Source organism: Poecilia formosa, unplaced genomic scaffold, assembly GCF_000485575.1.
Source record: "Poecilia formosa unplaced genomic scaffold, Poecilia_formosa-5.1.2 Scaffold11, whole genome shotgun sequence".
NCBI lineage: Eukaryota > Metazoa > Chordata > Actinopteri > Cyprinodontiformes > Poeciliidae > Poecilia > Poecilia formosa.
In genome coordinates, this window is record NW_006799950.1 from 1,751,483 (window position 1) to 1,764,389 (window position 12,907).

The 12,907-nt window shown below is 37.6% G+C and overlaps 1 protein-coding gene across 4 annotated transcripts in view; it reads right to left on the minus strand.

Moving 5' to 3' along the window:
- LOC103132108 (target of Myb protein 1) overlaps window positions 1–9,788 on the minus strand; it is a 19,331-nt gene extending 9,543 nt beyond the window's left edge. The window contains exons 1-11 of one of the 4 annotated variants that reach the window (XM_016666673.1): window positions 9,549–9,788; window positions 4,868–4,952; window positions 4,618–4,696; window positions 4,251–4,400; window positions 3,343–3,477; window positions 3,100–3,252; window positions 1,759–1,875; window positions 971–1,104; window positions 846–888; window positions 591–723; window positions 281–350 (exon numbers count right to left, since the gene is read on the minus strand). In XM_016666673.1, the coding sequence (XP_016522159.1) occupies window positions 281–350; window positions 591–723; window positions 846–888; window positions 971–1,104; window positions 1,759–1,875; window positions 3,100–3,252; window positions 3,343–3,477; window positions 4,251–4,400; window positions 4,618–4,696; window positions 4,868–4,952; window positions 9,549–9,621 (1,172 nt within the window). In that variant the 5' untranslated portion in view covers window positions 9,622–9,788. The remainder of the gene's footprint in view (window positions 1–280; window positions 351–590; window positions 724–845; window positions 889–970; window positions 1,105–1,758; window positions 1,876–3,099; window positions 3,253–3,342; window positions 3,478–4,250; window positions 4,401–4,617; window positions 4,697–4,867; window positions 4,953–9,548) is intronic. The other 3 variants (XM_007543863.2, XM_016666665.1, XM_007543860.2) reach the window with 3 other exon arrangements.
- Window positions 9,789–12,907: the final 3,119 nt, after the last annotated feature.

Here is a 12,907-nt window from a genome sequence, read left to right on the forward strand (position 1 = left end):
TCTTCATACTTGACGCTAGACGCAAATACAGAAACTTCATTATGAAAATACAGCCTTGTTTTAAATTGAGCGACGCGTAAATTGGTTTTCATCACAAAGATATATTTGTGTGCATATGTCAAAACCATCAATATGGCATATTGTGTCTGAATTGCTGTTTGCTCTATTACAAAATAGCACTACCAGTGAATCAAGTTAAGCCCCTGCAGATATTTTCAGTGATCTAAATCATATTGATTTATGAGAAGCATTTGAGAGAAAATGATGTAGCACTGCTCACCTTTTCCTCTGTTCAGCCAAGGAGCTCCCTCTCGTCTGGGCAAACATGTCAAACTCCTCCTCTTCTTCTGCAAAACAGAATTTCAGATGATAAAAACAGATAATATCCTGCTTCATTTCAAAAAGCACAAGTAAATTTCTGTTTTCAATGCTCAGCATTATTCACTGCGACATTTGGTCAGATGCAGAAAGTCTTTTCGAAACATGTGATTCAGCCACAACATCCCTTTTCCTCCCAGAAATAAAGTTTTAGAAACTTCATTTTTTTGGGAACTTTTGTTTTAACAGAAGTTATAAAGAAGCTTACTCACTGTGATTGGCTGATGACTGGTGATGGGTCTGGGTGCTGACGGCTGGTTGGCTGGTTGCTGTGATCGTAGCGGGCTGTTTGCTGGTCGGAGGTTCGGCGCCAACGTCGATGAGATTTGGGCCACTTGCAGAGGCCTGGAAGGCAGTTGTGTTATATTTAATAACAGAGTGAACACAGGATGAATGAAGAAACACATTTGAAACTAGTTTCAATACACCTTTTATTATTCTAAACAACTTCTGATTATTTTTTTTACCTGTTGCGTATTTGTACTTTGAGCCTTGCTCAGTCGCTCAAACCTGACAAAAATAAAAATAAATACAGTAGAAGGTTAAATGCTGCAAACTTTTCAGCTAATGTCTAACAATCCAGCCTGACCACCTCTCGAAGCGAATGAAGGTGTTGTTGAGGTCGTCGTTCACCATGAGAAGCTCCTCCATAAATCCTTCGTCCACCAGCTGTGGGATCAGTTCAACCACACGACTCTGCATCTTCTTACACACCGAGAACAGCTGCTGCTTGAGCAGACCAGCAGAGAGAGAGAGAAAGAGAGAGAGAGAGAGAGAGAGATTAATTGCTGCAGCTAATTAAAACGTTTATGCAACAGAAAATATGATCCAGGAGCTTAAAGGAGCATGTGATTTAATTTACATCTACTTCCAGATAGATTTTTAACTGTATCACTTTTACTTTGAAATAAATATATTTGCAACATGTTTCGTAAAATGTCTTGAGACATTAAACGACTAAACTAAGAATAAACATTTCTCTGTAGGTCGACGCCCTCCAAAGTTTTATGCTTTTCCTGGTAGTTTTTACTATAAGGTTGACAGAAAAGATGCCTGCAAACAAGGATGAGTCTGAGGTGGCAATTATCACATGCTTTTTCTTCAGTAGCACAGGACTACGCTATTAGTTTGATAAGATCTACGTATAATAATAAGTAGCTCAATAAGTGAGGAGGAACTGCTTCCAAATCAAACAGACTGACGTTTCAGCTGCATTAATAAAGTTAAAATAAAATTAGTTGTTGGTGGATAAATGTGCATCCAGATTTATAATTTAAAAAAAAAGATAGACATTTTATTGTAAACTGGAACTGCAAAGAATAGACATCCGTATTTAGTTAGTGTCTGGGTGACAGACAGATGAGAAACAAATAAACCCACCTGCAGCAGCTCTGCGTCGTCTGCTGTGCTCTGTCCAGGCTTTAGTTCGTTTAACATTTGAGACATTACTGCCAGGTTTCCTTTAACCAGGGCCAGCTCGCTCCGCAGCTTCCGCTCCTGAAATCCAACAAGATAATAAAAAGCAAGAATTAAAAACAAGTCACAAAAATGAGGTACTTTTTAGCTCTACCTCGTCAAGGTGCAAATAAAGGGCACATCTTAATATCTGGGCTAAGATTGAAACCTTTTATTTTCAAAATAAGAGCCTGCAGAATGGCAAAGAGCTCCACATCAAACTTGGCTTCCCTGGAGTGAGTCATTAAACTAATACAAAACTATTTCTATTGCTTTTAACTTGGATTTCGTTTGGGAAAAGCCAACATAAATGAACGTTTTCCGACAATGTAGCAACTCTACCTGTTGAGTATTTATAAAGTGGGTGGATACATCTTAGGTGTGGGCAGATGTGAGGATATTTGATCCTGAAGGATTAAGAGTTGCTGACTGCTTTCCATTAGAGAGTCCGTCTTCCGGACCTCAGTAGATCTATCGTTAAAATTATGTCTACAGTGATTTTCTGCTGCTAAAAATTCTTGTAGTAGCTACATGTCGCCACATGGGGGCAGAGCATAGTGGCGCTCCAACACAACACTGGTATTTTCCAGGTTTTGAGACTTTGATATTCATGATTTTCAAACTTTTAGCAGCTTTAATGTGACATACATTTTCTCTGCAACTGAAAAATAAATTTTGATGCCATCTAAACTAACTGCAAACTATAAATATATCTAAATAATGAAAACACGGAAATGTTATAAAAATAAATCCAACCATGAAAGCTGAGCTTCATATTTGGCTCATCACATTTACTATAATTGATGCAGGTGTGAACTCGAGAAGATTTAATGCTAATTTTAAATCAAGAAGTGCTTCAACAAATTTTGAAGCAGTTTTATTTTTTACATTTCCTCCTCAAACATGTTTATATTTTTAGTTTAACTGTATATTTACCATATCGAAAGTTGACAACATTTTAAAATGATTTATCATGAATTTCATTTTTACATCTCAAAACCTGGAATTTTAATAAATTTTTGTCTTTGAGAGTAATAGTTGCCTTTAATTTAGACTAGAAAATTTCTTCAACTGAATAAAACAGAGGGAAAAAATATCTTAGTATCGTAGTAATTTGGACTCAGTATTATAGTAATTTGAGGAGCTTATTTGAGAGGTGGGTGCAGATCTCCCAGTATGACCTTTGTGGTAGTTAAAACTCAGTAAATCTGACCATAAAAGCAAGTATTTAAAATGTAATTTCAAGGCAGTTTCAGGACCACCCACCTGTTGTGGAGTGAGGGGGACCGGTCCATTACTGACTTGGACTGGAGATGAGGTATTTTGACTGGGGACGGCGGCGGCAGGAACTTGCTCTGGTGACGGACGTGTGGGAGCAGCGACGGAGGTCTCCTCAGGTGTCTCATTCTCGGGGATACTCTGCAGGACACGACGAAGAGGTGAAATATACACAGACGTTCATAAAAGCATTCATGTGTGATAAACCTTCCAGCTAACAGCCAGGCTCACCCTGTTTGGAGTATGAATGGGTGAGAGCGCGTCCAGGTCTGTCATGGGAAACTCCAGACCTCGCCGCCTTAGGTCATCATAAACATGCACCACCCCCACCAGGGAGGGAGAGCTGCGAAATGCATCAGCCCATGACTAAAGATAAAGATATGGGAGTAGTTATGAACAGATGACTGACTCCATGCAGTTAGAGCCTCCAGATGACAAAGGAACAAGCAATAAGTGAGGCAACTTTGAGCAAGAGCAGAAAGGAACTGTTTTGCAACTCATTTTTAATGTAATCATATCTTCCAATCAGCACAAAAGTCACAATTACTATATAGCAAAGAATAAAGAGCTATAGAAATCTCAAATACAGTGAGAAATAAAACAAATTTAGCCATAATCAAGTGACAGTTGAATAAACTTTATGAACCAGATGGTCTTAAAGCCGTTTCAGGCTGAAAGCACTTTTATAATTAGAACCGTTCATAATTATGCTGCCAGTAAAAAAGAGCAATGATGAGCAAGAGCAATGATGGAGAATCATTTCACCAGAGCTAACGCGGCAGAGATGGAGAATCGGGAAGGAATGGAGGTAAAGTAGTGAATCTAACATCCGCTCAAGATAAAAGACTGAATTTCCATAAACTAAACCAATCAAAAACATAAAGGAAGCTTTTGTAAATATTAAATTGAATACTTTTAACTTTTTATGACTTCAATTCTTGGAACAAAGCTGATCACTTGGGGGGAAAAAAAGCTGCTTCTGAAGAAGATGAAAATCCAGAGATTTTTATAATCAATAGGTTTATAATGGATATAAAAGTTCCTGTTTGTCACATTTCACCTGGCTGCTTCCACAAAGGAAGTAAAGACGCTTGATAACAAGATGAGTCAATTGGACTCAGTTCCTGTCTGGAACGTACCTGTATGAGGCTGAGGACGCGGTCATGCAGGGCTGTGGGGGGGTTGTATTTGGGCAAAATGGAACGGACCAGAACCCCTTCAACAAACTCCTGTGAGGCCACCAAAACATGGAAGCGATGGCCACAGTTCTTTACACAGGTCTCAAGAACCTGCGAGAGCAAAACATTAAGCTAAAATTATGACATATATTATTCATTACGCTACTATCGATATGCTCACCAAGCGGTTAAATGTTTATTTAACCGCTGGGAGAAACAGTGAAGCAAACATCCAATCTCTGATGATGTTTGACAGACGCCCTGGCATCCCCACATTCCTCAGCCTGTGACTGCACACTTAATGCAGAAGCATGTAATTATTACTCACAGTGAGAGCCAGCATAATCTCTCTGAAGTTCTTGTTTCCAACTATTCTTTTCTTAATGGCTTTGACAGCATCTCTGGGCCTGAGGGAAGAAATATTTGCATCAGCTGATCTTTGTTTATTGGTTTATTATCTTGAAATTTCAAAAACAAAGAATAAATTGTTGCACAAGCCGATAACAGCTGGTCAGAGATCAGAATCCAGCCAGTTTTTTGAGTTGATTGTAGTCTTTAAAAAAAAAAACAATACCTACCCCTCATCTGTCTCATTGATGATGTCACATATCTCCATGTTGAGTCCCCAGTCCTCCGACTGCAGAGAGCCGCTGGTTGCTTGATCTGTAAACAAACAGGGAACAAGGTGAAATTAAATATTAACTGAAGAACCGATTTAGAGATACTATATTACGATTACAGCTGGGTTTCCAATACAAAAGTAGCCAAGTTTACAAAACTGCTAAAATATTCCATCATATCGTTCCTTGGATTTGAAGTCCTTCATCTGCATGCAAGAGAAAGTGCCATGAGTTTTTTCTAACTGGAACCTCTTACCCATATATTGCTGCATGCTGTCTGTCAGCTGGCTGAAAGAGGGCTGCTACACATTTTCCTTTCTTAAAAGAAAGACTAATGATACCATTTTCATAAGTTTATGGCAGTAAAAAAAAAAAGGCAGATATGGCATGAAAACTAAAATAGGACCAACCATCATCACCTGCATTAACCCAGATTTGAGGTTAACTACAGGCACCTGTAAATATTAACCTGTAGTTTCAGGGTTTCTCCCAGAAACTTGCTAAGCCCGGTGCTGGGGGCGTTGAGGCGGTCCACCGGTGGTCAACCATGTTTTTACATTAAAAGATATTAAGTTGACAGGAAATGTAAAGGTATGACTGTGTTAGGGGAAAACATCTCCAGTGAAATGCTATTTAAACCTGCAACTAGTCTAAAAACAACAAATTTGCACTTCTGTTTAATCCAAATTAAGTCAGCAGCTCAATCAGGCCCCCAAGGGCTTCAGGGGCCATAAATGCTGATATTTAAAACAGATCTCAGACACATAACACTTGATTATTGAGATAAGCAATGCTGTTAAATTTGATTCAATTGTTAAGGCATACATAAATTAAAAGATTTTAAATTATTTAGCATTTAGATCCAAGATTTTAAGGAGCTGGCAAGTTTACTTTGTAAAACTTCAAAAAACAATATTCATAGTTGGATTGTTTTGTTACCATAGCAACAATCTGATGCTGTGAGTTTAATCCTTGAATTTACACAAATTAGTAAACTGCGATTATTACATTTTAGGCTGGCCAATTAAACTACTCCTTTCTCCTATATTTCACTAAATCTAACACAGCAGCTGTTTTTTTTTTAGCAACAAAAGGGGCCCCTAAATCAAATTCTGCTCCAGGCCTCATGCAGCCTTGGACCGGCCCTGCATGATGAGGTAATCTGCTGCACTGCGCAGAGATGCGCAACAAACGAGAGATTTAATTCAATGCTGCTAATGTGGCTTCAGTAGCTCTTCCATTTCGTGTCTGTTGAGTTTTTAAATAAGCATCACAGAAACTATTCTGGTTGGTTGAGTTTATGGGACGAGTTTCTCAGATCTCCTGCGGCCGCGCGTATGAACTCTAAGTAGACAACGCATTTAATATGGTTTGATGCATCGTGTAACCGGAAAAATAATACTAAAAATAATCAAATATAAAATTAGCGTTATGCGTGACTCCGAGGAGAGCGTAAACGCTCCTCACCGGGCTGAACCTGCATGATCATTTTATCCACAAACGCTCCGGCCAACCGGGACCACAGACATAAACTTACAGGGAAGACAAACACAGAGCCACACGCTGGGCAGCGTGTTGAGATGTAAACGCCGCATATAATTGTTCGATCACAAAGATAAATCATTCTCACCGCTCCACAACGCGCCTCTAAATTCGCTACAAGTTATTCCTGCGGTTCACATTGAGCTGTGCAACCAGAGCTAATGCGGCGGGTTTTAAACTCTTACCTAGAGTTCTCCAAAGGATCATAATTCCTCACAGTAGGTTGATCTAAATATCCATATAGGTCAGCCTGTGTCCAGTTTGAGTGAAAGGAGGCACCAGCTGTGTGATTGGTCCGCGTGCTGTCGGCTTTAAATGCATAAACTATAAACCTATTTTAAACCTATCCTTTAGGAATAAATCTGCTCTGCTAGTGAAATGCTCAGAGCAACAGAGACGCTTGCAGCCTGATTTTTATTATTTTTTTCTAGAAACGTAAACAAGCAACGCTTAGCCTGGCGGTGGGGCTAGTAAAGCATGGTGGGCCGCCAGGCTTATAATACAATGGGGGGAACCCCGAGTTTGATAGCAGGAAATAAACAGGCACATCATTGTAGGAATTGTTCTTTAAAGGTGGTTTTAATTAAAATGTATGTATTTTCTCCACTTTGCCTAATGTGTTACGAACAAAGAGAAAACTGAAATTTGTATTGTCATGTAGAGAAACCATGAAAGAAAGAGAAAGATCCATTTCTGCAATAGCTACACCTACAGAAAATTTGTTAAGACTCTTGAAAAAAAACAGGATCAGTCTTCAAGTTTTATAAACACATCCATATTTTCTATTTTGCATAATCCTTGCATGAATAGAATATGCTTTTACAATGAAGGTTAACTTAAAATATACTTTCTTGATTAGAACTTGGTGAAATGAAGCCTTTCCAATTGTATGGTAAACTAAGAACCTAATACTGAACATAATACTGCCCGTAAACATTTTTTTTCCCCAGCTTCTGTTGTATCATAATTTCTACAGTGGAGTGGATTCAGTATTTAAGGAAAATCAACTTCTGAACCATGAGATGTTGACAGGAGCTTACACAATCGTCAGCAAACAAGGTCAACTTTGTTTAGTTCAGGATTATGGAAGTGGCCTGTTAGATGCTTTAAAGGTTTATCTCTTATCTGAGGAAGATAAAACTGTAGGAGTCCTCATTTACAATAAATTCAGATTACTTAGGAAAAGATAGCAGCTTGTCCAAGAAGAGACAAGATCAAAGTGGCTAATAAGTCAATTTGCCTTTATTTACTGTGTTAATTGCATCACTGACAATCTTCCTGTGTGAAACACGGACTGAGAATTGGACATACAAAGTGTTTCTGGTCAAAGTAACTTCTGCTCTAAGAGTAAATTGGTATAAAATACAAAATTTTAATTATTTTATTGATTTTTTTACCCTGCTTTGCTTTTCTAGGTTACATGTTCCGCTCTGAATTCGTGTTTGATGCAGGAAGACCTTTAGTGGCGCGCCACCTCCATCTCCATTTCCTGAATAAAAATAACCACTTCCTTTGTAATGACCATCTAATGCAAAGCTGAATATAATTCAAAAATGTGTAACATAATGTTTCCACAAACTGCTATGGTGTTTTGTGATTGTTTTATGAAAGTTGGACCTGCTGTTCTTGCCAGCCTCAGACACAAACTGATCTGGATTTATACCTATTGAATCTGTGCTGCAATAAGGTGTTAACTGCTTGTAAACCTTTGACTGAACTTCTGCTCGTAGTTTCACCTGAGCTGCTCTTTCACCAACCCTGTCTAAATTAGGCATGAGCCAATTCAATTACAGTTTCAAAACTGTAATTGAATTGTTTTAATTGATACAGTTTTGTATCATGTTTAAAGTCTTTTTAAACTGAACTGCGGGCCAGCTGGCTGAACAAGGCCTAATACATTTTTATTGTCTCTCACTGATTTTAATAATGAAAATACAATATTTTACAGTAATGAATGGGACATTTTGGCTGAATGAAAGCACAGTTACAAATCAGTGAACTCACATTCACTACAACCAGTTTGAAAAAAGGGTTCAGTAGTTGTCAACATAATCTGAAGGACATAAACCACCCCAAAAATTCAGTTTTTAAACCACTGTAACTTCCCCGATTTTTTATACCTACTATGGTAATTTTGGCATCATTTAAAAATGTGTGTTTTGGAATGTGAATCTTCACCATATTAAAGACATATTTTATAAGAATTGCCCTTAGAAGCTCAAATCTTTCAGCCAACAAGGTCAACCTTTAACTTCTTTCCTTTGCAGCATTTTGAAATTGAGGCTAGCTTTCTCGCACTCCACCCTTCTCATAAGTCTCTAAATCCCATTCCTTACCAGCCAATTACGCCTCACCAAACCCTCAACCTTGCTTTGCTCAATCCACATGTAGGCAACTCCTTCAGATTCCCTCCCTCTCCCTTGCTCTGGCCTCCTCCGGCTGCCTCCGCTTCATGTGACTGTCAGCTGCTTGTGTTCACATTTGCCTCAGAACTAGCTCACATCTATGTGCAAGAAAGTGAGAGGGTTAAAAAGGAGGAAGGAAGGGTTCAGATGGGTGTGCGGGCGCTACTCATGACAGATCTGCGTCATTCTCCTGGCATCAGCTGCTGAATGAATGAACGAACGAACGTGAAAGCGGCTCGCAGAGCTTAGGAGTAAATATGCGGTTTAAATATGCACAAAAAGAAAAGAATATGTTGAAACAAATCCGTTACTTTTGCTGTGAACGATGTGAAGCTGCCGCTTTATGGAAACGCTTCACAGACTGCGGAAGTGTGCGGAAACAATAAGCTCAATGCTGATTGGCTGAGCTAGCCGTTACTCAATGAGCACTGACCAATCGTATACGAGAATTAAAAGACGGTCCCACCTCCGTCTGAGTCACTGCCTCTTAAACTTATTTGTTATTTTTGTACAAATTTGGACAATTTCGGTGTAAGTCACGAACATAGAAACCGCCTTTTACACCATTACAACCCAGGGGACGTTTGTGTTAACCACCAAAATCTCGAAACATATCGAAACAAATCTCGAGTGACACAAATGACTACAAAAAAACACAGCTGTTTATATGTTTAAGAAAAAATAAAGCTCACCGATTCTCTGTCCGACGGGCGTTGAAAATGGATTTCCGAGGAGAAACTCCATGGTCTCCCCGAGAGAAAACATCCTGGGAACCTGGAGCTGGTTGTTCACCGTTAGAAACAAATATAAACAGGTTTCAAGACTCGCTGACCGCCGTGTTTCCTTTTGCTTTCAGAAGCAGCCACTGCTTGCAGAGGTGCACTAGCTCTGTGGGAGGTCACGTGAAAACTCACACGGAAGCGCGCGCACACACACACGCACACCTCTGATCACATTATCAGTTTACAGTCCAACAAAGTTTCTCTAGACAACCATCTGTTATTTTGAAGAAGTGTAAAAACATTCATCAACAATTAATTACAAACTGAGTTGAGGAAGAAGTATTCTGCTTATGTATTTTTTAATGAAACATAAACTCACCCCCCCAAAAATATGTCTATATTCCTTATAAATACCTTATTATATTTGTTTGTTTTAAGTAAAAAATATTGGTTTTAAATACAGCAAGTGTGTTTCAGCACTTGCTGTAATTTACAGCATATTTCTCACAATCCCCATTTTTTTCTTGTGTTCTTAATTTTGTTATGGTTGTTTGTGTAATTAATTATAAATATATCAGGGGTGTTAAGTTATACTGACAGATACTTGTCACACTCCTTTCCTGTTTATGGTTCCTTGGATATACTACACAAAGCTTTTCATATTTTGTGACTTTACCACCAAAACGTTCAATGTATGGGATTTTATGTTAGCACAAAGTTGCGCATGTTTGTGAAGCAAAAGAAAAAAGTCTACAGAGGTTTATATGTTTTAAAAGAACATTTGGAATGTGTGACATGAATTAGTTTCCAGCCTTAGTTTGTACTTTGTAGAACCACCTTTGAAGCTGCAAGTCTGTTTGGGTATGTCTTCCATTTGCACGTCGGATTGAATTGTTTCCCCATTCCTCTTCGCAAATTAGCCAAAATTCAGTCAGAATTGGTGAAAAAAGTTTGTGAATACTGTTTTTAAAGTTCTGCCAATATTTCTTAATCATACTTATGTGTGGACTTTAACTGGGCCTTATGAAGAAGCTTTAATCTAAAGCATGTGCGCTTACAGTTCCTGTTCTGCTGGAAGATGATTTTCCATCATAGCCTCAAGTCTTTTGGAGCTTCTAACTGGTTTACTTTTCACCATTTATTTATCTTCATCCATCTTCCTCTCAGCTCTGACACACTTCTCTGTCCCTCCTGAAGAAATGTCCACAGCATGATGCTTCTCCTGCTGTCAGTCACTGTGTAGTAAGTCACTATGTGGTCAGAATGATGATCAGTTATCTTTAAATGCTTCATCACTAATGCATTGGTCGGATAACTTACCAGTGCTGCTGTCTGAGGAGTAATGAGGGATCTTTCAGATTTGTATTTGTAAAATATATATATTTTAAAATATTCCATTTCACAGCTCTGTACTGCTTTCCATCGGTATGTCATGTAAAATACTAATAAAATACAATACGTTTGTAATTGTAATGTGATAATGAGATACTTTTGCAATTACGTGTACGTGTGTAAAAACAGGCAGACTGTCTAACAAGAATAAAAAAATTTGCAAGTCATTAAGTTTTCTTTTAAGATGCATGTAGTTTCATGTCTCGGTCAAGTCAGAAATGAAACAAGCTGGACCAGTTTGACAACACTGGATATGAAGCACCTCAGATTTCAAAAGATTATGTTTTGCTTGAACATTAAGTCAAGCCACAACTAGCTGGTGGGCTTCTACAGATTATATTACTTTGACAAAAGTGACCTCCGATGCTTTGTCAGAGATGTTATAAGCAGCCATTGTTTACAGAAAAACCCTCCAGCACCAAGTTAGAAAGATCTCAGAGGAGAAAGCATGTTTTCCTCTCCATCGGTTTTACCAAGAGTGAAGCAAAAACACGTTTATTTAAAGATTTCTTCTGTTTTTGCATGCTGTTGTCGTTGCTTTTTTAGCATAATACCAATTTAGATATCAGCCAAGAACATCCTAAGTAAAAGTTTTTTAAAACCGGTTTTAAATAAATTCCTCTTTTGAAGGAAAAAATGTTATCCAATGTTTTATTATGTATTTTCCAGTGATTTCATTGCTAGATTAATGTTGCCTTCAGCTGTTGCATAGCAAATATAGCACTGTACCTTTAATTCAACCAAATTACCAGGTTCCCAATAAGCACATCACATAAAATCATAATTATCAAATATTGAAGAAAAAAGACTGAACATTTTGTTGACTAAACCTGCAGATAATACAGTATCATACTGTTCCCTGGAGATGGCAAGTAAATGTGTTTCAGTGACATTTACTTTGTCACTGAAACACTGTCTTCATATTTATATTCCATATATGCATATAAACACTTTAGGAGCCATTTTCCCATAAAGTTCAGTAAAACTGTAGCAATATTGGAGGACCACAATGTGTTAACGACGTTTTGTGTTTTTGCATTACCACCACAAGGTGGAGGCATTCAACTGGGGATGGATGGGACATTTAACGCCCAGAGGATGCAGAAACTGGAAAGAAACTCTTTTCCACAAGATGCACAACAACCACAAGTATAACAGCTCAGCCAGTGTTGTTCAACATGTATCTTGTGCATTTTAACATGAATTATGTATGGACACATGGGCGATTATTTAACCTTTCTAGATGATTTCAATATGGCATAATTGCACTAGTTTATTTTTATAATGTTCATGCTATAAAAAAAAATAAACTGGGTTATTCAGATGTTTTCACATAAAATGGACAATAAAAACTGATATGAAAAGACAAGAAATAATTTACATTTTAAGGAAATACTTAAAAATCTTGCTATTGACATTAAATGCAGGGATCTGCTGTTGTGATATTTATATAAATGATGGCATATTTTGGATACTCAATCGTATCTGTGCTATTTTTTAAATAATATAATTGATGATATTCCACATTTTCTTAATGTTGTGCTTATTTTCACTAAATATTTTTTTGTAATATTATTTTTTACATATTCTTAAAACACTGATTCATTTATTTTTGCATTTCTTTATTTATATTCTGCTCCTGTGATTTTTAATGTTACGAAATTTCTACAAAGCATATTTTCTTCTTGCAGGCATTTTGTAATCTTTTGGTAGGAGAACTGCATTTTTTAATTTTATATAAAGTTTTCGGACATTTTGTATAATAAAGCTCCACTTACACTTCCAGAAATTTTCCAGAAGCTTCATTAAGACCTTCGTTAAGTACCTCAGTCTTGTGTTAACAAATCACTTTTAAATTTCTGCCTCTTTAAGTTATTATTTTCCCATATGAGTTTTGCTCTTGATCCCTGTAAGTAGATATTCTTTAATATGACCAA